We start from the raw sequence: 26155 nt of genomic DNA on the forward strand, positions 1-26155 counted from the left end.
GCATTCTTCTAAGTATGGGACAGCTTGTGCACATATATGCAGATGGAAAAACATTGAAAGCGTCAGGTTTTTTCCTCTCTAAAAGTACATTTAAAACACTGGGAGAAATAAGGTTTTTAGTGTTTGATCCTGCTTTTAGGGGACAGGGGAGATAGAGAAGGGAAAGTTATTGCTTCTTACCCACTGCATAATATTGAGCGTTGTCAGAAATATGCAGCATATTAAGTAAGTTACCTTTGAAGCACTTCTTCCTTATTTTTAGAACTCAAACTTCATTGTCAGTTTGCACAGACAGTTGCTTTTACAATTTAGTCAAGTATGACTGAACTGACATTGCAATGGTAGAAATGGTTCTTAGCATCCTGGCCCTTTTAGACACATTATATGACTTAGGGTAATTTATTTCCACAGCTGCACTTGGTCACCTTGACTGCCACAGGGTTTATTGAGTAACCAAGTCATCAAGTAGGTAAATCTAAATGTGTTAGTGATATTTGATGTAAACCTGCCCAAAGGGGAAACATTACTTACTAAAACGACAAGAGGTTTCTTTTGAAAAGTCCCATGTGCATTATATTACAATATCTAGTGGAAAATTTTTATTTAACAAGCTTATTCATATAGATATTAAGGAGATTACACTATACAAACAGGATTTGTAGAGGTTTGATCAATAGAAAGCCATACATTTATTTGCTGGCAAGGTAAATTAGTAAAAGTGAGGTTTTGTTTACACATCAAGGCCAGCCTTTTCACTTTCAGTAACTAGGATCAAGCTGGGGATTTGGAAAACTTTTGACAGAAATGGTTCTATTGAGACTATGGTCTGCCTCAAATAGAGGACCTGAAAGAAGGTCCAATTGGATATTGTTTCCTTGTTTTTATAGGCCATTCTGCTTTTAACATTTAAATTACAACTGCAAGATGTACAGATTGCTAACCCTGGGATATTTTAAGGTGAAGTCTAAGTTCCTTTTTTTTTTAAGGTTTTTGCTAGACATTGGGGTTAAGTGACTTGCCCAAGGCCACACAGCTAGGTAATTATTAAGTGTCTAAGGTCAGATTTGAACTCAGGTACTCCTGACTCCAGGGCCGGTGCTATATCCACTGCACCACCTAGCCGCCCCTCTTAAGTCTAAGTTCTGATCAAACTTCTAGAAGTTAAACTTTGTTTTAGACTTTGAGTATTAATCTCCTAAAAATGTGTACTAGAATTGGAGTCTGGAGCCTGGAATTCAGCAGCAGGTCTAACTTTTCCTCAGTGTCTTATTTCTTTGTCAATAAAAGAGTCTGGGGTGGGGAGGTTCAATTGAATGATATTTATACTCCCTTCTAGTTCAAAATTCTAAAGTTTGGATTTGAAGTTGTGCTCACAGGATTCCATTATTTTAAATGAAATACTCAGATATCTTGACTAGCAAAGAGACTTGTTTTGTTTTGCTTTGTTTTGTGAGACAATGAGGTTTAAGTGACTTGCTCAAGATCACACTGCTAGTAAGCATGAAGTATTTGAGCAGGTCACAGGACTGGGTTCAAATTCCCCCTTTGATGTTTATTACTATATGACCTTCCTGGTCCTTATTGACCCTATTTATAAAATAAAGGGGCATCTAAATCTGTTCATTGGATCAGAATCAATGCTCATCTTTAAAATGATAATAATGCCCATCTCACAAGGTCATCATGAGGTACTATTACCTTGACTCTACTGTGGGAGTTGTCTGTAACAATTATTGAACAGATATTGTTTGAAGATTTATAAAATTTTGTTTTAGCACTGCTTTTAATTTTTCAAAGTATTTAAATGTGCATTTCTTATTTTATTATTTAATAGTATTTTTTCCAATTATATGAAAAGAAAATTTTTCAACGTCCATTTTTCTTTTTCTGGGGGAGAGAGGATGGGGAAGTGGGTATTGCCAGGCAATCCAGGGTTAAGTGATTTGCCCAGGGTCACATAGCTAGTAAGTGTGAAGCATCTAAGGTCAGATTTGAATTTTCTAGGGCTAGTGCTTTATCTACTTTTCCGACTACCTGCCCCTTCATATTTATTTTTAATAAAATTTTGAGTTCCAAATCCTGCCCCCCCCACCAAAGATAGTAAACATTTTGGTATTGGTTCTATATGTGCAAATATCTCATTTTATTATGTACCTAAGAGAAAAATAGAATAGACTTTATCCTGACTGTACACAAAAACTTTTCAAAGTTACACAACTTTCCAAGTTAGTGGCAAAAGCAGGATTTGAAACCAAAGAGAACTCAATACACTTTTAGGATTTTAATTTAATTAATACTTATATAATGACTAAAATTATTTTCTGATGTGTTTATTCGATATATAATTTTACATTTAATAATATGTTGCTTTGTACTTGTAATGCATGACTTTGTTCCTTTTCATATGTTAGTTTTGTGTTCCTTCTTTTAGATTATAATCCCAGGAGATTAGAAAAGAGGGGAGGGTAGACTCATAAGAAGGCCATTTGACTGTATGTAGTTGAAGCCTTGTAGATCTTAAATTTTTTTCATTATACTAGTTACTTTGTCAGCCCTTCATATCTGTCTCACTGAAGGAAAGAATTTTGTTTAAAGGGTGGTAGACAAAACTCCCAAAGGAGTTACTTACATAGGGGAAATTAAGTGTTTCCTTCTGGAGACTTGGGTAAGGACTATCTCCTGAAAAAGGTTCCTGAGAATATTGAAGGCCTGAATTTATTTGTTACTTTTAGAATACTTTCAGGGCAAATTGGCCATTGCTTCAATTCCACAAAATAATTAGCTCTTTGGTTACCTGCACTTGGAGAAAATTTTAACCATTCTTTTAGCAACAGAACTTTAGGTATCTATCTTGGGTAAAGCCTGAGAATATCTGCTTTTCATTCTCCCTCCCTCATCAGAGGGTTCTGTCTGGAAACAGGAGGCATTTCCCTTCATAAAAGCTGTTTGTCGGGGCTTTGCCTGCCCATGCAATAAGCGCCTGTGGTGGGACTGAGAACAGCCTTGGGCCTGGATCTTGGCTACTTTGACAGGCACACAGATTGTTCTCGTGAGAACAATGAGGATCCTTTTCACTCTTGGAGCAGGAGCAAATGAAAGGAGCATTTCTTCTACCGCTTAGTGAGTTTTACAGTGCCTTCCCTCCAAGTGAAATGAACTGTGGTTTCCTCCTGCCTTGAGTGGGCATCCCTCTGGATTCTGAATAGATCCCTTGTAACAGAAGCACATCTGGAAACAAGGGTTTGAAAGGGAAGGCATCTCCTTGTGGGCGGTGGTTGTCAGAATGGCATTTGCTTGGGCTCAACTGTTCCAAAACTTAAAGTTTGGCATGTGAAAAATAGTTTATGCTGATTTGTCCTGTATCTTCTATAGTTTTCTGATTTTGACATGAAAAGAGAAGTAGACTTTAATTTAACACTCAATAGAAGTGACATTTTGTGAATGTAACTTAATGGTGAGAATTAAGTTAAACTAGATAAGATTCTCACCATTAAGTTACAAATAAGTATTCTCATTTATAGTAAATGTGAGAATACTTATTTGGACAGATCATAACCTCTACCCTTTCTTGCAGTTCTGTTTTTATTGATGAATATTCTGGTTATACAGAAATCTAAAATGCTTAATAATTAAGTTTCTACCTTCATAGTCACTATAGAGGGATTTAGTTCATCATTGAGTACAATATTTTCCATATTCATGCATTTAAGCAGCTCTGTCATCTTATCCCCTGCCACCTCCTTTTTGTTTTCTTATGGATGTATACACCTCAGACCAGTTAAGCCAAGGTTATTTTTCATTTGTGATTCTTTATAAAAGTTTGGTAATACACTAGAACTTGGGAAATATATTCAGTTGACTCTAGAAGACTGATCCTGAAAATGTCTCTAATTGGTACAGATGTGGTGAACTTTGGTCACTTAATGAAGTTTATGCTGTTGGACCTGGTCACTGTGTTTTGTTTTTTACTTGTACTGTTTTATTAAAAAGGAGGACTTTTTGGATGGGAAAGATGTTATAGGAAAATGATAACAAAGTAAAAAAAAATAATTAAAACACACAAAAAAGTTTGTGTTTGAGTTGATCCTGGAGATTGCTTTAATTTATTAGCTGCCTTGGCTGGTGCTGAAAGATCCCTAGGATAATAGTCCTTGATTCCATATCCCATATTCACAATTTTCAGGGAAAGGCTTCTATATTGAGTTGCTGGGATCCTTTTTCTGAACTCAAAGAGTTTATTCCAAGTCTCAGCTGACTCATCTTGCTTTAGAGTATGTAGAGTAGGGAAGTTAAAACACTCTACCCAGGGTCATTTATATTAAAGAATTAGGATTAAAACTCTTTTTAAGTTTCAGATCTATTGCTAGACTATTAAAGGAAATTGGCTGAGCCATTGGGAAAGTTGCCCCTTTTATAGCTAGAGATAATCACTAAAGGAAAGTGAATGAACAGTGTGGAGTATTTGAGCAGAATATGAGATGGAGCAGGAAACTCAGAGAAAGTTAAGTCTTACTGCATAAACATCTAAGTCAGGGTCTTTAGGTAGACAAAAATAGTAAAGAAATGAGGGGTAAAAACATTTATTTGGGCTTATTCTGTGCTAGTCACCATGCTAGCTGAGTGCTAAGGATGCACACAAGGAGCCAAGACAGTCCTTGACCCCAGGAACTTCTATTCTCACTGGGAAAAATTGCACATAAAGAGGTTGCTGGAAAGAGGGATGAGTTGGGAAATGGGTTGTTTTCAGCAATAGTTAGAAAAGGAAATCTTGATATGGGTTGGAATTGGGAATTCCTCTGTAGAGATTTTAGGATTTTATGCACTATTGACTGCAGCATTCTGGAGATTGTAAGAGCAAGAAACATGGAAGAGAAAGAGCACATAATGGATCAAAGATCAGAAGATGACCAGTGGACCTCAATTTTGACTTCTGATCTTTGAAATTCCATCAGATAGGAAAAATAGAGAAGTGCCTTGGAATTCCTCAAGCAGAAGATCTATCTACCTATCTGTATTGTTAGTACTATTTGCTTAAATTTCTCTATCTTAACTTTCAGATTTTGTGTGTGTGTGTGTGTGTGTGGAGGAAGAAAAAACATAAAAATATTTAAATTAGGGGGAAAAGAAACAAATAATAAGCAAGATAGTTTCAGAAAAACTTGGGAAGACATATATGAACTAATACAAAGTGAAGTGAGCAGAATCTAGAGAACAACGTCCATAGCAATAGCAAAATTTTATGCTACATTGTGAATGACATAACTAGTCTCAACATTACAAAGATCCAAGATAAACCCAAAGGATATTTGTAGAACTGGTGAAATTTGGATGCAGTTTGAACCTATTTTTTTCATGTCTTTTATCTTTTTTTTTCACAACATGACCAATAAAGAAATAGTTTTCATGAAAAAAATTGTTGTGTATAAATCCTTACTAAACAAAACTTCTTGATTATACATTGCATTTTATAGTTTACTAGCGTTAATGAGTTACAAAGGCATACTGACTAATTTTTGAAGCTCTTGCTTTGTATTTTGTCACTAAGGGCCTAGTCCAAATCCAATTAAATGAAAACCTGATTTAAAATTTTCAATCTAGGGGCAGCTAGGTGGTGCAGTGGATAGAGCACCGGCCCTGGAATCAGGAGTACCTGAGTTCAAATCAGGCCTCAGACACTTAATAATTACCTAGCTGTGTGTCCTTGGGCAAGCCACTTAACCCCATTTGCCTCACAAAAACCTTAAAAAAAAGAAAGAAAAAAAGAAAATTTTCCATCTAGTCTTTGTTCATCATTGTTCCCACCCATCCACCCACATCCAGCCACATCCTTACCTTGAAATACTCTTTGGCAGGAATGAAGAGGAAATACAGCTTGCTGTTAGAGAAGAAAGAAGAACCAAGATATTTGGCAGACTTTTTTGGGGGGGGGGATTGGTAATTGATGGAATGGGATATTCCAGAGTTGGGGGGAGAAAGATATGAAGTTGGATTAAGAAGGCAGATTTTGGAGTAACTTTGGAAGAGAGAAAGTCACCAGTTTCTATGAGAATTGAGAAAGGATGGATCTAGAGATGATTTTGAAATCTAGAACTGTGGTTGCCAAACTTCATTGTTCATGTTACCCCCTCAATACACATTTTTGAGCATGCATCCCTAATATATTTTTATTTATAAAGAATATATATATATTTTACTGCATCATGCATACTATAAAACAAAATATAAAAAACTTAATAGCAAAAACCCTCTTGTTCTGAATAAAATTTTTAATGTGTTTTAGTGAGATCAATACAATGAACATTCTTAATTATTTCTGAAATATCTTGATATAATGCTTTTTTGATACTGCAAAAATTCTGATTTTTAAAAAAAATATTTTTATTATTCAAGTAACAAAGTGATGTTTTCCTCCCATTAATCTGTTCCTCCTACTACTTCCTTCTTCCTTTGAGCAAATTAAGGAGGTAAAAAACAGCTAAAATCTATGGAACAATTCCTCATTAGTCATGTCAAAAATATGTCTCTGCATTTTGTCTCAGTTTATCATTATATTAATCAAAATTCTTAAGACCTTCTGATCATTGTCATAGCTTATCATTGTTCAGAGTTCTAAAGTCATTCACAAATATTTCTCCCTAGTATTACTGTTCTGCTTAACTTGCTCTGTATCAGTTCATAAGTCTCTTCAATTTTTCTTGAAATTGTCCATTTTATAATTTCTTATGGTAGTAATAACATCCCATTACCTTCATACACCACTATTTGTTTAGTCACTCCATTCCTCATTAGGACATATCCTTTTTGTTTTTGACCACTATGAAAAGAGCTGCCATATAAATGTACATATGTATCTTTATTTGTGTACATATATGTGTATATATCTTTCCCCCTTTTCTTTTGTTTGTTTGGAGGTATAGGTCCAGTAATGAGTTGTATTGCTGGGCCATAGGGTAAATATAGTTTGATTAACTTTCTTGACATTCTTTTCAGAATGGTTGGACCAGTTGATGGTTCCATCAAGAGTACAATAGTATACCTTTTTTCCCCCATAGCCCCTCTATTGTGTCATTTTCATTTTTTTCAGAGGTCTTATCTTCACCGATGTCAATTAGTTGTTCTTTCAAATGAATCAGAATGTGTTACATTTTTATGTTTTTAGTCCAGTAAGTTCAAAATCATCCCAAACTCTTCATTTGGAAAATTCTTTTAGCAAGTTAGAAAATTCTGTTTCCAGGTTTTTTGATGAGTAGTTATGACAGATTTTATAGGTTGACATACATTATCTTTAAAAATGCTTTATTTTGGTAATCATAATGGTTTCTATTCTATCATTATCTCCCAGGCCAGGAGTGAGCAGTTCTAATTTATAAGGTTGGGCTAACAAGTTCCATACATTTGTTAAAACATACCCAAAATCTGGAGTTACATTGTGTAACTCCAGATTTTCTGGGTTTAAACCCTGTATCTTTTAAAATTTTTTTTATTTATTTAAGGCAATGAGGTGGTTAAGTGACTTACCCAAAGTCACACAGCTGGGTAATTATTAAGTGTGTGAGGCTTTATTTGAACTCAGGTCCTCCTGACTCCAGGGCTGATGCTCTATCCAAGCAGCTCCTAAGCCCTGTATCTTTTAAGAAATCAAGTAACTTATGGAATCTATGTAATACAAACAGTATATGTACTACATACTAGAAACCATGAATCAATTAAGCCAGAATTAGAATTGTTGTACTCATCCTTTGGCAGCAGTGTGTCTGTTAGTGTCTGGCAGTAGATGTTCAATGAATGTTTTATTTATTGATTATCTTTCACCAACAGCTCTCAATAAAATATTTTTTGAAATGCCATCAATGTGTAAAATACTGGGAAGTTTTCCTGATAATTACTGTAGGTAGGACTAGAATTTGATTTAATGCCAGTGTTTGTGATAGAATTCTGCCATGATTTTTTAGTGAATGTTATGAAATTCTTCAGTAATTTGAAGATTTCAAGACCCCAACAAGCATTGAATTCTATAGCTGGTCAATGGAATTTAATTCTTTATCTCTTGCTTGAATAGCACTCTTTCCAGTGTGGTAGGTAGGCAGAATGCAGAAATACTAGACTGAAAACTCACAAAGACCTTTAATTCTAAATTTTCTATTAACCTCCTGTATCATTTCTAGGTAGTAAAACACTTGACTTCTTTCTTTATAGTTGTACTAGCTGTCTTGTGAAGGGGTAAGACAAAATGCAAATAGAAACAACACTCCCTAGCTTTTTTCCTCTCCCTTCCTTTCTTTTCTTTATCCCTCTTCTCCACCCCCCCCAAAAAGCATCTTTCCAAGCATTTGTATTCAAAATGCCAGTTTCATTTTGCTGTATATTATTTTCTGTCATCTTTTAACTTAACCTCAGGCAGCATGTAGAAGATTGTTGTAGGAACTTTCCTTGACCTAATAATATTTTGGGAAGTCTCTAGCCATTCTTTTGCCTGTTAACTCTATGACACAATGGTGAAGTTTGTATGCTTAAAGACTTTTATTTTCAAAAAGATTTAAGTATTCAAAAATACTTTTGACCAAGAAACTGGTTTCTGAATGTAAGAAAGAACATAATATAATATAATAATAATAAATAATAATAATAATAATTAGTGACTAATAAGTATTGCTAGATTTTAAATAAGGAATATCTTGTTCTAATAAAGTGAAACTTTACAAGGAAGAGAGAGTTGATAGTTAAAAAGGGGCCTTAGGATAGACTACTAGTTCTCAGCTATAGATACGTGTAAATTAAAATATCCCTTTGCAGCCTAGTTTCAGGAAGGAACTTCTCAATCCCTAGTACTTCTGTATTCATGGTATTGTCTCCTGAATTGTGTGTGCACAAGCACCTGATCATAATTGACTGTGCTTTGGGTAATAATATTTAGGATACACTATAGAGAACATTCCCAGGCAGTACATTCACTTTACAGATAAGGACACAGATCCAGAAAGCTAGAGTGACTTGTTGGAACCATAGAGTTAGGATTTGGGGGTGTGTGTGGTATGGGGGTATTGTAGTGGGGGTTGGGAGAACCTTCATCTCAAATAATTTTGGATTAAAACAGTCTCTTTAGTAATTGGTCCTGAGTGTCTTTATCAGTTAAAAGGAGGAGGTTGGCATAAATGATTCTCGAGCATGAATGAGTGCTAGTTTTAGAGTCAGGATCAGAGTATGAATTCCAGATATGCTGTTTCCTGTTTGTGTGATGGCATTCTCTGCTCCTCAGTTTCCTCATCTGTAAAATAAGTGGGTTGAATTAAATGACTTACTGCCTCTTGTAAGCTTTAAGCCTAATATTCATATGGACTTTTTCCTCAAAATTAAATAGTGAAGCATTTGGGACTCTGAAGTGGCTAGGAAAGCAGCTAATTCACCTATCTTGAATGTTAAAATTGCTTAATGACTTTAATGTGTTTTAAAGGACCTCACCACCTGAGGTCCTGTTCTGTCTGCCTGTACACTAGGAGAAAAGTACCCTCTTGGGTCTTGAGGTGGTTTTAAGGCTTGGAATGTTTGGGTAGAAAGTACACTTTGTAGGGTTGACAGACAATACCTTTATTGATCCATGAAATGTTTACTTCTGAGTAAACCATTTGTGAGCCTTTGTGACTGGGTTTTTTGTATACCCACAATGGGTATACATTTTTTTCCATGAAGCATATTGACTACCCAGAGCTATTACTCTTTAGAAACTACAGTTGTTCCAAGTTAATCTCCAAATTTAAAAAATGTAGAGATACTTGTCCTCTTAAATTGTGGCTTTTATCTTATTTTCTGTGGCCTTTCTTGTTGAGACAAACTATTCATTCTACAAAACCCTGCCCTCAACAAATTCCAGTTGTTGAGACAAGTCTTAGGGCAGATATTTGCCAAACATCTCAATTTACAAACTGTTCTTTTTGTTTACATTGAAAGAATCTTCACCTTAAAAGACCCACCTTCTAACCATTCACCCCCCCCCCCCTTTTTTAGGTTTTTTTTTTATTTGAACCCAGGTACTCCTGCCTCCAGGGCTGGTGCTTTATCTACTGTGCTACCTAGCCTCCCTGTCCACCCCTTCTTTGAGCATTTGGGGGGGGGGGGAGAAAGCTACAGACTGATTAGATAAGGGATCTATTTAATTTTCGTTAGGGAGACTGAGTCATGGAGTCAAAGATTTATTTGGTCACTTAGCAAAGTCCCAGAGGGGCCAAGGAAAGGAACTGAAAATACCTTGGGAGGGTAGCAGATATTTTGTTTATTCTCACAAAATCATAAACCACAAAATTAAATCTTAACTAGGGGCATTTACTTATGGAGAAAAGAGATTTGATTGGGAAAGTATTGACCAAAGAGGATGTTGGCGATCTTCGAATACAAAGGAAAGAACTGACTTTAGCTAAGAGGAAGCAATTGAATGAATGATATTTAAGATTGAAGAACAGAAAAGGATAGCTTGGTAGACATATTAAAATATTTTTAATTTGTTGAAGAGACCAATGTAGAGTTGGGTAACTAAATGCTAAGGGTCATGGATTGGACTGGAATGAATGCACTAGATTTATGCTATTCATGACCAGCCCAAACTATCCTATCACTATATCCTGTCTATACATACTCAGTTTCCTGAGCATCATTTGCCACGGTGAATGGGTTACCCCAGTTTTGTCTTTGGCGAGTGATTCACATAGACAAGGTTGACTGGATGCAATATTCCTACATTTCTAATTTGTTGAGAAAGATGCAGGGCAATCGCTGTTTTGAGCCATTTATCTTAGGGTTTTTGAGTGTATTCTTATTCACCATGGTGGACAACCTAGTTTGTTAACAGGAATATGCTGAATATTAGTTGAAAAATGTAGGAAGCCAATTGGAATTAGAAGCCAGTTCTCTTTAGAATGAGCTTTGTGGTGATTAAAGATCATCTGTATTGTTATTACCTACTTTAGAGTCTTAGAGGTGCTGCTGTTGGAGAGATTTTTTTGCTAATGTTTATTGTGCTATATGTTTAAGTTAGTAGAATGACTGGGGGATATTTTAATTTTTTTCACCCCCTGGTCCCAGAACTATTCATTTGATCTTAATAGGCTTTAAAATTTGTTGAATTGAGTTGTTTCGTATGCATATTATATGAGAAGAGGAGACTTTTGTTGACTACACTTCTATCTCCTCCATATATAACCCAGTTAGCACCTAGGCCAGTTAGGTTCAGTTCATTTGAACCTTTTCATTCATTTGGTGCCCTTCTGAATAATCAAATGACAGACATTGTGATGTGACATTTACACCACACACACACACACACACACACACACACACACACACACACACACACACCCCAAAACTGAATTTTAGAGGTCATCTGGTCTCACTTCTTAAAGGGGAGATTCACATTTCAGCATTCTTAAATTGAATGAATAAAGTCTAAGTGATTTCAAACATTGACATCCTGAACAAAGGAATATCCAGAGGGTTCTGGGAGGGAACTGGTGTTAGTTTTGTTTGAGTTGGGCCTCTAGGTGGGTCACAGTAGATAGAATGCTGGGTTTTTACCCTGGGTAAGTCACTTAATCCCCTTTTTTTTCCTTAGTTTCCTTATCTGTAAAATGAGCTGGAGAAGGAAATTATGGACATTCCAGACCATCTCTGTCAGGAAAAAAAATAGGGTCAGAAAGAGTCAGACATGACTGAATAAAAATAACTACTTTGTCTGAGTTGGAGTAGGAAAGCATGAGAACTGTAAAAGAAACTTATGAGAAATAACTAGGAAATATTTAAAACGATCATTTCTTATGAGTGAGCTTGTCTCTTAAGGTTTTGTTGTTTTCTCACAACCTGTACAGAACATTTGTGTTCTTGGGGCAAGACTTGGAAACTGTGAGTCCTGCATTCAACTGTCCTTCAGAGGTTTTGAGCCTTCATTTGTGGCACATAAAATTTGACTTATTCTGGAATTTATTAAAATAGGAAATGATATGTTCAGCTCCAACATAGAGATTTAAACTCTATTCTATATTCATTCTGTAACTGAACATTCCTCTTGGTTTCACCCCTTTGTTGAGTAGGTCAGCTGGGTCTTTAGCTTTAATTTTGTTTCCTCATGAGGGTCCTTATTATAACATGCTAATTGTTTTCTTTTTATTTTTCTTTGAAAGCTGAAAAAAGCCTTAGTTCCTAAGGGGCTAGTACCTTAGATCTCCACAATTTATTATGCACATAATAAAATTTTCTAAGAACCTTTTTTTTTAAAGTTTTTTGCAAGGCAATTATTAAGTGTCTGAGGTGAGATTTGAACTCAGGTATTCCTGACTCCGGGGCCAGTTCTCTATCCACTGTGCCACCTAGCCGCCCCCTGAGAACCTTTTTAAATAACTTTTGCCTACAGAGTTATTCAGGTCAAGACTGGGTTTCGATGAAAGAGTGGTTTAGGTGTAAGATACTGAAGTGTAAGAGGAACTTACTGATCCATGGTCCAATACCTTGTATTTAGAAAGCACTAAATATTTGTTCAAGGAGATTAAAAAAAAATAGTAGAGTAGATATTAAATTACAGTTTTAGAAGGTCTACTGTCTATAAATCTTCACTTCTGCAGGGCAGCCTTCAGGCCAGTATACTCAATTTTTGTACAAACAGCCAGCTTAGATTGGACTGAGGGAGAACATTGGAGTAGAAAGACCACCTTAGTAGGCTCTGATTTTCATCCTGGTCTTTATAAGCAATGTCTGATTAATATTTTTCAGAAACCAAGTAGAATTCCAGGATGTTAAAGCTTGATGTCCATTATTAGAAGTTAATTTTTATTATAAGACCACTTTGTCAGATTTTGTATTCTCTACTTAGGAAACTCATATGAACTTGAAAAACTAAAGCAAAATGAAACCTGTATGCTCTTAGTTAGAAAAGTGTAATTGTAGATTTGTATTAGATTATTGAAACCTATTATCATCTAAGTTTCTGGAGAAACTTACATGAGGTTTTTCTTTGTTTGTTTTTTTGTTTTTAGTTTTTGCAAGGCATTGGGGTTAAGTGGCTTGCCCAAGGCCCACAGCTAGGTAATTATTAAATGTCTGAGGCCGGTTTGAACTCAGGTGCTCCTGACTCCAGGGCCGGTGCTCTATCCACTGTGCCACCTAGCCACCCCAAAACTTACATGAGTTTTAAGGGAGTAGGAACCCCGAGATTAATTACAAAGTCAGAATATACTCTGGAGCAGTTTAGTAAAAGTTTTCTCAAATTCAGATTTGTTGACTTTTCTGTAAGGTCCCTGAAGGGAAGAGATAAGCTTTAGTGAGGACAGCAACAGCTATGGACTGAGTGCTAGACTTATTGTCAGGAAAACCAGAAGTTCAAGTCCTGCCTCAAACATTTTACTCGAGACAAATCACTAACTTCTCTGTGCCTCTTTCTCTTCTGTAAAATGAAGGGATTGGTCTAGAAGGCCTCTAAACCCAAGTCCCTTCTACTCTAAATCCTTTTATTCTGTCACCTCAATTGATGTGATTATTGAAGGCCTTGATAATCAAAAGATATTAAGGAGATGCTAAACTGACTGTAAAAGTTGCTTCTATTCCCTGGTTTATTTGAGAAACAAATAGCTCTAGGTCAAGAAGGGGAAAATGTCTGTTGGTAGAGCAAATAAATTAGCAAACTCTGGGGTTTTTAAATAAACTCTAGAATGAATTTCAGCAGATGTCAGATTTATTTTGCTCTGAAACTTTGATATTTAACCAATATGAGATACTGTATCTAGAGAGCAGAAACAGATACAAAGATAATCAATCACTGGAGGAAAGGAAGAATTAAGAATTAAGACTTCTGGAAGCAGAGAAGAGAGGAACAGATCTAGCTAAGCAACTTCAGTAGCCCAGATTTGTCTCCAGGGAGAAATGTGAGGACCCTGAAGAATGAGTTTCTCTAGGCTGTGAAGTCCCAAATGTAGACTTGCCTTGACATACATGTATTCTATATTTTTACCTCAGTACCATTATATTTTAAATTTGTGCCTATCCCTTCCATAGACATGGTATGTATTTGTGGAGACTGCATTTCAGTTTATAAGGAGAATGTTTTATAATTGTTTTTGCTCTATGGCATCTTACAGACTTTTGCTGAGAGCTAACTAGGTTTACTGGCTGATCTTGAAGTGTGTGTGTGTGTGTGTGTGTGTGTGAATAAAATAGAAGGAGGGAGGAATAAGAGAAATAGAGCCTCACAGGCTTACCTCTAGAATTGAAGTGTAGTCATCTTCTCTTGGTACTCAATCTGCAAACCCAAGATGCAGTATCTGAAAGGCAATAAATTCACATACACTTAGATATGTCAATTTGGTCTCCCATCTTTAGCAGCCTTCACTAGAGTTTTGTTTTTACCCCATCATGCTTCCATAGGATGTGAGTGTTGTATGTTTGTAGAAGAAATGGACCTTTGGTTTTCTTGCTATAAGAATCTCCAGGACAATGGAATCCTACCATTTTAGATAATGTTCTGAATGAAGCCTGTGGTCTTTCTGAATGAAGCCTATGGTCTTAGAGAGCAAGGTGAAGTGAGAGGATAATGGAGTCATGCTTATGGCTAGTATATTTCAAGCCAGGGACTTGAACAGTTGCCCTGACTCCATCTATTATATTACTTTGCTTTTTCAAGATGGTGCTTTTTATTAATTCCTTTTTTTTGGATTCTAATGCAATATCTCAGGAGTCCATCCTGGTCCCATATTGTTTTGAGTTATTTTAAAACTTAAAGTGGTTTGCTTAAACCAACTTAGAATGAAGAATGGCAAGACAGTTTGATTAAAAAAATATTAATTAGGTGCATATTCTCTGTCAGGTACTGGAGATAGATAAAATTAAATAATATTTGCCTTCAAAGACTGCATTCTACTGAAAGATAGATCCTGTACAAATATAATACAGAATGATTTGGGGAGGAGAGCATTAATAAATGGAAGCTCAGGAAAGGTCTTATTGCTCCTGAGAATTAAAAGAAGTTAGGGTTCTAAAATGAAGGTGGTAGAAGAAAAAAAAACCAACCCAACTCAGGATTCAGAATCAGAAGACCTGACTTTGAGACCCCATTCAACCAGTTGTCAAGAAAACTCCAAATGGCTCACAGAGAGACAGACACGACAGAAACAACTGAACAGCAACAGCATAGGTATACATGTTTCTACTTTGTTAGGATGTCAGCCCCTTGACAACAGGGACTGTTTAAGGTTTGTCTTTTTATCCCTAGCTTTCTAGCACAATGCCTGGTATAGAACTTAAAAATTGCTAGTTGATTGATTTAATGAACTGCAGGCTCTCTAAAGAATTAGCAGCATGATTCAGTAAACAAAAAACAAAAAAGTTAGGTTGATCTGAAGTAGTAGCATTGAAAAACAGTATTTACAGTGAGAAGAGGGAGGTTAGTGTCTTGCTGTCCTCTGCCCTATTTATACTGAATCTGTGGTATTGGATTCACTATTAGCCACATTTTAGAAAAAAACATGGTTAAGATAGAGACTGGATGCCCATCACGGAAAAAGGCCTTGAGATTCAGCCTTTAGATGCAACCCAAATGTGGTATTGCTTGTGAAGAAAAGAGTTGGTCTTTAGGAATTTAAATGATTGTGAGCAGAGGGTAGACCAAGGCAAAGAGGCAGACTTGAGAGTTGTCTACAAGAGGAGTGAAGTGCCTTTGAGTGACATTGTTTGTTTTTTTTTTAATTTACATTTTTCTAGGCAATGGGGTTTAAGTGGCTTGCCCAAGGCCACACGGCTAGGTAATTATTAAGTGTCTGAGGTCGGATTTGAACCCAGGTACTCTTGACTCCAAGGCCGGTGCTCTATCCACTGCACCACCTAGCCACCCCAGAGTGACATTCTTAATATTAAGTGTATGTGAATTTTTACTGTAAGTGACATAAACCAAAGGTTTTCCAACCCAAATCCTTATCAGGGCTGTTGAGGAGATTCTGGTTCATGTCTAGGTAGCCATGGGGCTCTGAAGAAACAGAAAACTCTGAGAATCTCCCTTGTCTCAGACTGTTAGTAGGAAACTGTCTTTTGTTTGATTATGGTTCAAGACAAACCTGAAATTTTGCTTTTAGTCTGTATCAGGTAATCTGTAGGAATGTTCCCAAGTGTGTACAGATGAGAAAAAGGACCTGGAGTCTTAGCAGCTGGCCTACCTATTAATTCAGTTTAAATATCCATGTGTTTAGGCCACCTGGGTATAAACTTGCTGTTGTCTAAGGATCATTTTCACTAAATTCAGAGAGGTTAGCCTTAGATTAATTTTTCAGCCATAACAACTTTGAAAGACAGTTTACTAGGTCTCAGTTTGGGATTAGTGTAGGTGGAGTACCTCTGGTGACAAAACCCTCAGATCCCTTGAATTGTATGCCTGGATATTGTTTATGCCTGAAAAAAACAGACCTTCAGAGAATTTACACCAGCAAATCAAATATGCCAGCAGGAACAGAAGTTGCTTAACAAAAACACACAGGTTTTGGTTATCTTTCCAAGTGTCCTATAAAATGAAAGCCCAGAGTCCATGCTTTTAGCTTTTCTCCCCTGCCTCTGTTTTAGGTGTCTGTTCATGTTCTTTTGTTTGGGAAATAGGCAAGTGACAGTGCTCACCTTCAATTCATACATTTGTGACTTAAACAAGACAGATTGCCAGGGCTCTGCCTTTCTGGCTCCTGAGATACCCCAGATGGGGGCATCCATTATTAACCTAGAATGAGGAGCCATTCAGGAAGTCCTTCTGCTTCTTGATTGATGGATTCAACCACAGGAAAGCTTGGTCAAAAACAACCCTCAATTACTTGGGAGATGACTTCCCTTCCCAATGGAATTAGCATCTCCAGCATAAGGCCTGTTAAAACCTAGTTTTAAATTTTGTCAATGGTTTTTAATCCTTCCCATTGCATTTGAATGGCAAAATTAACTTGCTGTTTACTTGTCTTTTTTTCCCTAGATATCAGAAGCTGGGAAAGAAGTTTTGCCCTCTTGGCTGCACTGGGACCCAGAAAGTCGAATGCTGGAAGGTCTTCCCCTTGACACAGACAAAGGTGTACATTACATTTCTGTCAGTGCCATGCAGTTGGCACCTAATGGAAGTTATGTGCCCCAAGCTATGAATGTTTTCTCCATTGAAGTATATCCTGAAGATCACAGTGAGCCCCAGTCAGTAAGAGTAGCATCCCAAGATGTTAATGAAGCTGCTCCATTTGTATGTGGTGCCGATGAGCCAGTGACTATTCTGACTGTAATTTTGGATGCTGATCTCACAAAAATGACACCAAAGCAGAGGGTTGAGCTCTTAAACAGGATGAAAAGTTTCTCAGAAGTAGAACTGCATAATATGAAGCTGGTTCCAGTTGTAAATAACAGACTATTTGACATGTCAGCTTTCATGGCTGGCCCAGGAAATGCAAAAAAAGTAGTAGAAAATGGAGCCTTACTGTCATGGAAGCTAGGTTGTTCTTTGAATCAAAACAGTGTTCCTAACATTAGCAGTGTGGAAACTCCAGCTAAAGAAGGCACAATGTCTGCTCAACTTGGCTATCCTGTTGTAGGCTGGCATATTGCTAATAAAAAACCTCATTTTCCAAAACGGTTAAGGAGACAGATTAATGCAACACCCACACCAGTCACTGCCATTGGACCCCCTACAACAGCTCTCCAAGAACCACCATCTAGGATTGTTCCTACACCCACCTCCCCAGCTATTGCACCTCCTACAGAAACAGCAGCTCCTCCAGTACGAGATCCTGTCCCTGGAAAACCAGCAGTTACTATTCGAACACGAGGTGCCATTGTCCAGACTCCAACTCTGGGACCCATTCAGCCTACCAGGGTATCAGATACAGGCACCACAGTTCCTGGCCAGATTCGGCCCACAACAATTCCAGGGTACATAGAACCCACTGCTGTTGTTACCCCTCCTACCACCACCACTAAGAAACCAAGAATAACTACTTTGAAGCCAGCCACGCCTTCAACCACAGACTCCTCAACAGCTACAACCCGAAGGCCTACCAAAAAACCACGAACTTCGAGGCCAGTGTCCAGGGTCACAACCAAAGCACCTCCCACTAGACTGGAAACTGCTTCCCCACCAACTCGAACCCGGACCACAACAAGTGGCACCACTCGAGGTGGTGAACCCAACAAGCCCCCATCTCTCAAGAACCATATTGATAGGGTGGATGCATGGGTAGGCACTTACTTTGAAGTGAAAATCCCATTAGATACTTTCTATGATGAGGAGGACACGACTACAGATAAGCTGAAGCTGACACTGAAGCTCAGGGAGCAACAGATGGTAGGGGAGAAATCCTGGGTCCAATTTAATAGTAATAGTCAGCTGATGTATGGGCTGCCTGATAGCAGTCACCTGGGTAAGCATGAGTACTTCATGCATGCCACAGATAAAGGTGGCCTCTCAGCTGTGGATGCCTTTGAAATCCACGTACACAAGCGTCCACAGGGAGATAGGTCTCCAGCCAAGTTTAAAGCAAAATTTTCTGGTGACCCTACTTCAGTGGTCAATGACATTCATAAAAAAATCATGTTGGTAAAGAAACTGGCTCTTGCCTTTGGGGACCGAAATTGTAGTACCATCACTTTGCAGAACATCACAAAGGGCTCTATTGTAGTGGAATGGACAAATAATACATTGCCTCTGGATCCCTGCCCCAAGGAACAGATCCGGAGCTTGAGCAGGAGAATCTCAGAGGATGATGGAAAACCTCGTCCCATTTTCTCTAATACCTTGGAACCTGAATTCAAGGCTGAGAGCATTTCTGTGACAGGATCAGGCAGCTGTAGATACTTCCAATTTATCCCTGTAACTACTGACAGAAGGGTCCCTTCAGAAGCTCCCCCTACAGTTGTGACTGAGAAAGACCCTGAGAAGAGCAGTGAGGATGATGTCTATCTACACACAGTCATTCCTGCTGTAGTGGTAGCTGCTATCCTGCTCATTGCTGGTATCATTGCTATGATTTGTTACCGAAAGAAAAGGAAAGGAAAACTCACAATTGAAGACCAAGCAACGTTCATCAAAAAAGGCGTGCCAATTATCTTTGCTGATGAGCTGGATGACTCTAAACCACCTCCATCCTCTAGCATGCCTCTCATCCTTCAAGAGGAAAAGGCTCCTCTCCCCCCTCCAGAATATCCAAACCAGAACATGCCAGAGACCACACCACTGAACCAGGATACCATTGGAGAGTATACCCCCTTGAGGGATGAAGACCCTAATGCTCCTCCCTATCAACCTCCCCCACCCTTCACAGCCCCTATGGAGGGAAAAGGCTCACGTCCGAAGAACATGACCCCTTACAGGTCACCACCTCCATATGTTCCCCCTTAACAACAAGTCTTGGGCTTTGAGGGAAGGGGCCTGCAGATCCATACCAGTGTTGTTGATAGGGATTCATGGCCCACAGTTCATTGCCAACCAGAAATCAACACTTGACCCCAAACACTCACCCACATACAGGGCCTGAAAAAAACCCTCCCTCTCTGGTTCTTTTACATTACCCAAAGTGATCTGGTGAACTTTGGGGGACTGTTTAATTTTCTTTTTTTCTTTTTTTCCCCCCCTAACAGCTTTTGTTTGTTCATAGAGAATTCTCCGCTAGTATTTCTGATGGCCAGCTTCTGAAAGCACCAATAGGCACAGAGCATGGAATGAATGGAAGGATGGATGGACTCACAGACAACACTGGGTTGAGCATTCCCTCCCTGGTGTACTCTGTTTGCCTTTAACACTAACTGTACTGTTTTGGGTTTTTTTTTTTTTTTCTATTCACGTGTGTCTAGCTGCAGGATGTAACATGGAAAAAGTAGCCTAAAGATTAAAATCAAAGGACTTTCAGAAGTTAATGTTACATTTTTACATTTAATCTGCTGTTTACCTAAACTTGTATGTATAGTTTTTGGGTGGGGTTGTGGGGTGGGGGGGCCCTGCTTTGCTAAAAATAAGCTCCCAGGGTGTTTCAAAACTAGTTAGAGAAGACCAAGGGACAGTATTTTTTATCAAAGGAATCCTATTTTTTCACACAATGTAAACTTTGTTCCTCGGTTAAGCCAGAGACTGATTTGGGGCATCTTTTGTGGATTGTAGGAAGAACTCTGGGCACTTCATGTGAGTGAGCTCACAGACCTGCTGACCTGGCCCTCCCCTGACTCTCCCCTGGTACTGGTGCTGGATGGTCAGAGGTTACTTTCTGGGGCCAGATAAATCCTCCCTGTGTGCTCTAGGCAAGCTTTAAGGGGCATTAGTTGTTGGATGGAAATGTTAACTATGAGAAGTAGCAGAGGTGCACCGTTCTGATGACCCTGGCACTTCTAGGGGGCCTGGTGGGGAAAACAGGCCACCAGCAAAGGAGGGCAACTCCTGGAAATGATAAGGCAGAGTTGTAGACTGCATTGACTTCTTTTTTCCTTTCCTTTCTTTTCTTTGATTTTTTTTCTTTTCTTTAATTTTTTCTTTAATTTTTTTCCTTTTTTTGTAAAAGAAAAATGTGGTTTTTGAAACACTCAGTGGGGGATGTTTTGGTGAAGATGCAATATTTTTATGTAGTGTGATGCTATTTCCTTACTCTCAAATTCTTGGCAGTTGTGTTCTGACAGCATCTCATTCCTTTGTTCTGGCCCTCCCATCCCCAGGTTTCTGGACTCCAACATGCTGAAAGCTGTCTGGTGATTGGGAAGAAAAGTGCCAGCAATATAGTTCATAGTAAAAATCAGTGGACTCTCAAATCTAATTTTTTTACTAAATTTTTGATACAGTCTCAAATTGTTTTATTATTAAAAAAAGATTAAAAATGGTAATGCTTACAGCAGTTTGTATGAGCTTAGCTTCTTAGGGTTGATTCCATGGGACTGATTGCTTTTCACATTCTGACTTTTTTCTGTCATTGTTTTGATTCTAGAACCATGTCTGGGTTTCTTGCCTTTTTAGGATGAACTTAACTTGTCTCTGTTCTGTGACTTGAGGCACTCTGGAGGTGCCTGTTCCGCTTCTTTTTTTCCCCCCCACTCTCCCTCTCTCTCCTTTGGACTAAATTGTTTAAGCATGACCTTCTTGGCCATTTGAAAGCTGTTTTTGGTACATTTTAGGGAGGAAAATCCTTTGCAATAATGTTTCCCTTCTTTGATTGGGGGGGGAGGGGAGGGTGCGCAGACTCCAGCTCACTTTGCACACCCAACAGACACTTTTAAGCCATATTGACTGTTTTGCAAAGTATGTTTATGGGCTGCCCATGAAGGATGGCTGGGTGGGTCGTTGGCCTTCACCTCTTCATTTGCCATGGGGACATTTTTCTACTGTGCTTTTCTGAAACAGATTTTTTCTGGCTAGAAGCCAGTGATGCTACATCTTTGTTTGATCTGGGCAGTTCCCAATTCAGTGTTTATATGCCTCTCACCAACTTAACCCAGTGGGAGCTTAGAGGTTGGTTCCTTGATCCCCTCACAGGAAAAAAAAAAGTATTCTCTAGACCCTGGCCCTTCTTTCAGAAGCATTTGGCTGGTGAGAAAAGGCTCTTATGAAGGGAACCCAGTAGACCAAGGCAAATTCTTTCCAGTATTGGGTTATATCTTGAGTGAGCCCTATGGGCTGGGTATATTTCCATCACTAGAGTCAGGTGCACACATACAGGGGCCAGACTGTGTCCAGTTATCCTTTATGTGGCCTCATGCAAATATCAATAACATTTCAAATGCCCCAGAGCAAGTTGTTGGAGTGAAAGACCTTCCAAATAGCCCCGTTGCCCCAGCAACCCCACCGCTCCATCCTAGCCATGCGCAGATGGGGCAGGCTTGGCTCTACCTGTCACCATAGAAACTGGAGGCAAAGGGGCAGTGAACAGAATAATAATAATAATGCCGTTTCAGCCAACCTCCTTCCCTTCAGCCATCAGGCACTGTAACGTGGAGAGCAGATCTTATTAAAAAGTGTTCACCAACAACTGATGTGTGTTTATTTCCTTACATATGATTTTAAGAAGATGTGTTTTCTGCATTCTGTATAGAATCATATCAGACTAAATAAAAACAGTGTACTTTACTATGATCCTGCTGACCTGGGCTGTTCCATCTGGGCTCCTTGCCTTGTCAGATCTTTTCTCCATTCAACAGTAGAAACAGCCAATGCCAAGATTAATCAGTCACATCAGTTTGATGAGGTGGGCCAGCACCCATGCAGTCTTAAAAGGGAGGTGTTCATCTGGCTCTCTTCTTGAATTTATTCTATGGCACATGTGAAGTGGAAAGAGAGTAGCTTGCACTTAAATTGGGTATGGGAAGATGTGGTTGTGGTTGGGCTCAAGCTCTGTGCAGCCTAAGTTCTCAGTCTTGAGGAAAAGAACTATTTAAGCACAGAAGTCTTTCTCTGGAGTTTTAGAGAGACTTCTCTCCTGGTCTTTGGTGAAGGAAATATAGAAAAGGCAAAGGATTAATCACAGGTGTGATATTTCATGATTATCTTAAGGTTTGAGGTGTTCTGTCCATTCTAAAGGCTAGTAGGAGTTGGTGGCCCTCTGGCAGGATAATGTTCTTGGGTCCAAAGTAGACAACTTCTCTGAGATGGGTGAGACATGAAGAACCTGCTCAAAGGTTAGGTGAATAAATGGAAAGTCAGTTTATAGAATTGAGAGTTGAAAACAGACCCAGATTCCCAGTCCAACCCCCTTTGTTAAAACAAGGAAATTTCTGAGAGAGAGGAAGAATGGCTTGCTCATGATTATAAAGGCAGAGAATTGAAGTAGAGTTGGGATTCTATATAGCAGGTTATCCTATCAGGAAAGCTATTGAGTCTCCATATTTAGATTGGTATTTGCCTCAGTTTAAAATTTATCAGAGTTGAATTTATTCACTTGTAATTTATAAGAGTTCCTGCAAGCAGCTTAACAAGCTTTGGAGGTGTCAGGACTACCAAATGCACTCAATCTGTGTTCATTCAACAAACTATTAGACACAGGACTCTGGTAGGTTTGATGAATGACATGATTCCTGCCTTCATAGAATCCAACCCCTTAGGGAGGATAATATATGAACATAAGGAAATCAGAATGAAAAGTGCCAGAGTTGCTACCAACAAACATTGTCTATTGTCTGCCAAGCATTGCTAAATAAATTGTGGAGATAAAAAGAAAAAAAGTCTGTGCCTTCAAGAAGCTCACAGACCAAGGGAAAGGCAATATGCAGATAATGATGTCTGCACAGAACATACAGAATGAATTAGGGATAGTTTAGGAGGAAAAGGACTAAAATTAAGGAAGATTAAGAAAGGTTTCTTTTAAGAAGGTAAGACTTGAACGAGCTGAGAAGGAAAAGAGTTCTAGGCAAGGAAGCCAGTTGCTGGGTTACAATACGTAGAGGCATGAGCAAACTACAAGAGGCTAGGTTATGAAGGACTTTAAAAATTAAACAGGATTTTTCTTTTTTTAATCCTGGAGTTGATAGGGTACCAGTGGAATTCCATGACTAGGTTGGTATTTAGGAATATCAAATTGACGATTAGAAGGACTAGAAGAGGAAGAGATTAAGAATTGTTCATATGTGAACATGCCATGAATTGAGGCTTTGTGCCAGGGTTATGGAAGGAACCGATGGTGTTTAGGGTCGGAGTCTCTTAGAATGCAATACTGTAGTGATTTAATGACTGAAACAATCATCTACTAGGAAAGTTGATAGTGATCTGATAGTCTTAGATTATGTTATGGAACCATGTGTCATGATATAGATGTTGAGGGAAAAAACACCCTTCAAAGTTGAAACTAGCCAGAACTTCTACCCTCTTTCTGCTGATGACCTTAATCAAGTCACATCTCATCTTTGAGCTTCAATTTCCCTTTGTATAAAATGAGGATTATATTACCCTGTCTTCCCCATAGGACTACGATAAAACTCAGAACTGGTAAAATATGCTTTATGTTTATTAAAGTGTAATTAGTAGCTCATTTATGTAGTTCTTAGGGCAGTGGTGTCAAACTTAGTAACAGGATCCATAAATAAAGATCCTTGCAGGTGCTCACAGATTTAGAAAATCACATACTGACATCTATGTTTCATTGTATTTTTTTTTATTGCCCAATTTGATTTTTATCTGATTTAAGTGCCCTTCAGGAATGTCTGACCTTAAAAAGCTAAGGAATTGCAACGGGCTTTCATTACAACTACCCTAGCATATAGAGAATAAAAGCAGTTAATATTTTACAGAGGGACAACTGAGACTGAGATTGTGAATTTCTCATAGTTACCTGGTACCAGGTTTCTAAAGTAAAATGAATTCATGATTTTGCCAAAATATCTTATGGAAAAGTTCTTAAATAAAAAGTAACTTTTCATGATGCATTCTAAAAGCAAATCTGCTTTGGTGTTTGTGGTATTTATATTTTACTTATTTGAATTACTCAAATATTAAGGACCTGCCCAAGACCTTTGCTCAGCCATGGGACTACAGAAATATGTATGTATTCTCCACTTTCAAGGAGCTCTACCTGTCAGATATTTTACAAGGTCAACTGTGATGGGGACAAAGAAGAGGACAAGGATAAGTATTCTTAAGTGGTCAGGGACCCTTGAATCTGTAACACCCTCCAACTAGGAAAGGTGAAAATGGCCTTAGAGGGGAATTTGGAGGATGTTTGTAGACTTAATTATTAACATAGGTTAATTATTATGAATAATAACACCCAGAGGCATATTGGGGAAGGATGACCCCCTCACAGAATGATCCCTGGAAGCAAGGCCCATATCTCCCTTAAGGATCTCCATGAGATCTTTTGCCCTTCCCCAATACTGTGGAGCTCAGAGAGAATGTTTACATGATATCTGAAGCTACTTTGTCCCCACCTCTGTAAGCCTGGGTGTGGGTGCTATTTGGGGTTGTACAAGGTACTCTAGGTTTTCCTGTTCTCTGAATGCTCTTCACCTCCAGTCTATTAAGGGTGGCTGAAAGCTCCTTAACAAAGTAGATCTAACTTGTGGGACTTCTGGTTGTGCAGCTGGAAGGGAAAATTTCAACTTTGGACTTTTAAGAGATATATTCAACTGTGATGAGTGGCCCAATATTCCTTATTCTGTTGCCTCACTTGTCCTTACTTTGGCTGTGGATCAGAGGACTTCTGCCAGTCTCTTAAGTTGGGGGAGAACACTGAGGCAGATAGAAACTAATGGAATTCCCAGGGATTCAGTTTTATGGAGCATATTTTAGGAATTAAGTTGAAGTATGTCTAAGCTAGAGCAACCAGAGTGGTGAAGTAACTGAAGATCAGGCCCCTTCAAGAATCAGTTAAATGAACCAGGACTGTTTAGCCTCGGGAAGAGAAGGCTTAAGGGAAACAGGATAACCATTTTCAAAAATTTGAAGGGTTGCAATGGAAATAGGACTTGGACTTCGCTACTTGGTCCCAGAAAGTAGAATTGGAAATTAGAGATGTGAGATGCAAGTTGCAGTAAGGCAAATTTCAACCTGATTGAAATAAAACTTTTTAACAGTGTTCAGAAATAAAATAGGCTGCTTTAGAGGGAGTTGAGTACACCTGTAGATCTTCAAATCAAGGCTGGATGACCAATTGTCAGTTCTAGAGAGAATTCTATGAATTAGAAGTTGTAGGAACTGAGTAGGGAGGCTGGCCTTCTGAAGGTGATGGCATCTAAGGGAACCATGCATGAGCAATGGGCAGGAGTAGGGTTTTTTTTTTGTTTTTTTGCAAGGCAGTGGGTCTAAGTGGCTTGCCCAAGGCCAGACATCTAGGTAATTATTAAGTGTCTGGAGGCCACATTTAAACTGGGTACTCCTGACTCCAGGGCCAGTTCTCTATCCACTGTGCCACCTAGCCACCTCAGGAGTAGAGTCTTGATCCCTAAGGAAGGATATAGGGTGTAGATATGAAAATGACCCTATGATTTGAGACCTTTAATACATTTAAATTGTAGAGATAGAGGGGAGTTACAGCTTTTCCCCCACTGCTCCTAGGTACTGTGAGAGGTAGTGTATATATAAAAATCAGGAATGTAGATTTAAGGTGTCAGGAATAAGAAATTTGAGCCTTATTCCAAACTAAAGAATATCTAGTCCCAGTTTAGTCTTGTGGGCCCCCCCCCCCAGGCTATTCCCCTCAAAATCTTTGAAACAGTTGGG

At 38.4% G+C, this 26155-nt stretch overlaps 1 protein-coding gene across 3 annotated transcripts in view; it reads left to right on the forward strand.

Moving 5' to 3' along the window:
• The window catches only part of DAG1 (dystroglycan 1), an 85310-nt gene extending 63810 nt beyond the window's left edge, over positions 1–21500 (forward strand). For all 3 annotated transcript variants that reach the window (XM_074197947.1, XM_074197946.1, XM_074197948.1), the window contains exon 3: positions 16970–21500. In XM_074197947.1, the coding sequence (XP_074054048.1) occupies positions 16970–19372 (2403 nt within the window). In that variant the 3' untranslated portion in view covers positions 19373–21500. The remainder of the gene's footprint in view (positions 1–16969) is intronic.
• Positions 21501–26155: the final 4655 nt, after the last annotated feature.

Source organism: Macrotis lagotis, chromosome 8 (assembly GCF_037893015.1).
Source record: "Macrotis lagotis isolate mMagLag1 chromosome 8, bilby.v1.9.chrom.fasta, whole genome shotgun sequence".
NCBI lineage: Eukaryota > Metazoa > Chordata > Mammalia > Peramelemorphia > Peramelidae > Macrotis > Macrotis lagotis.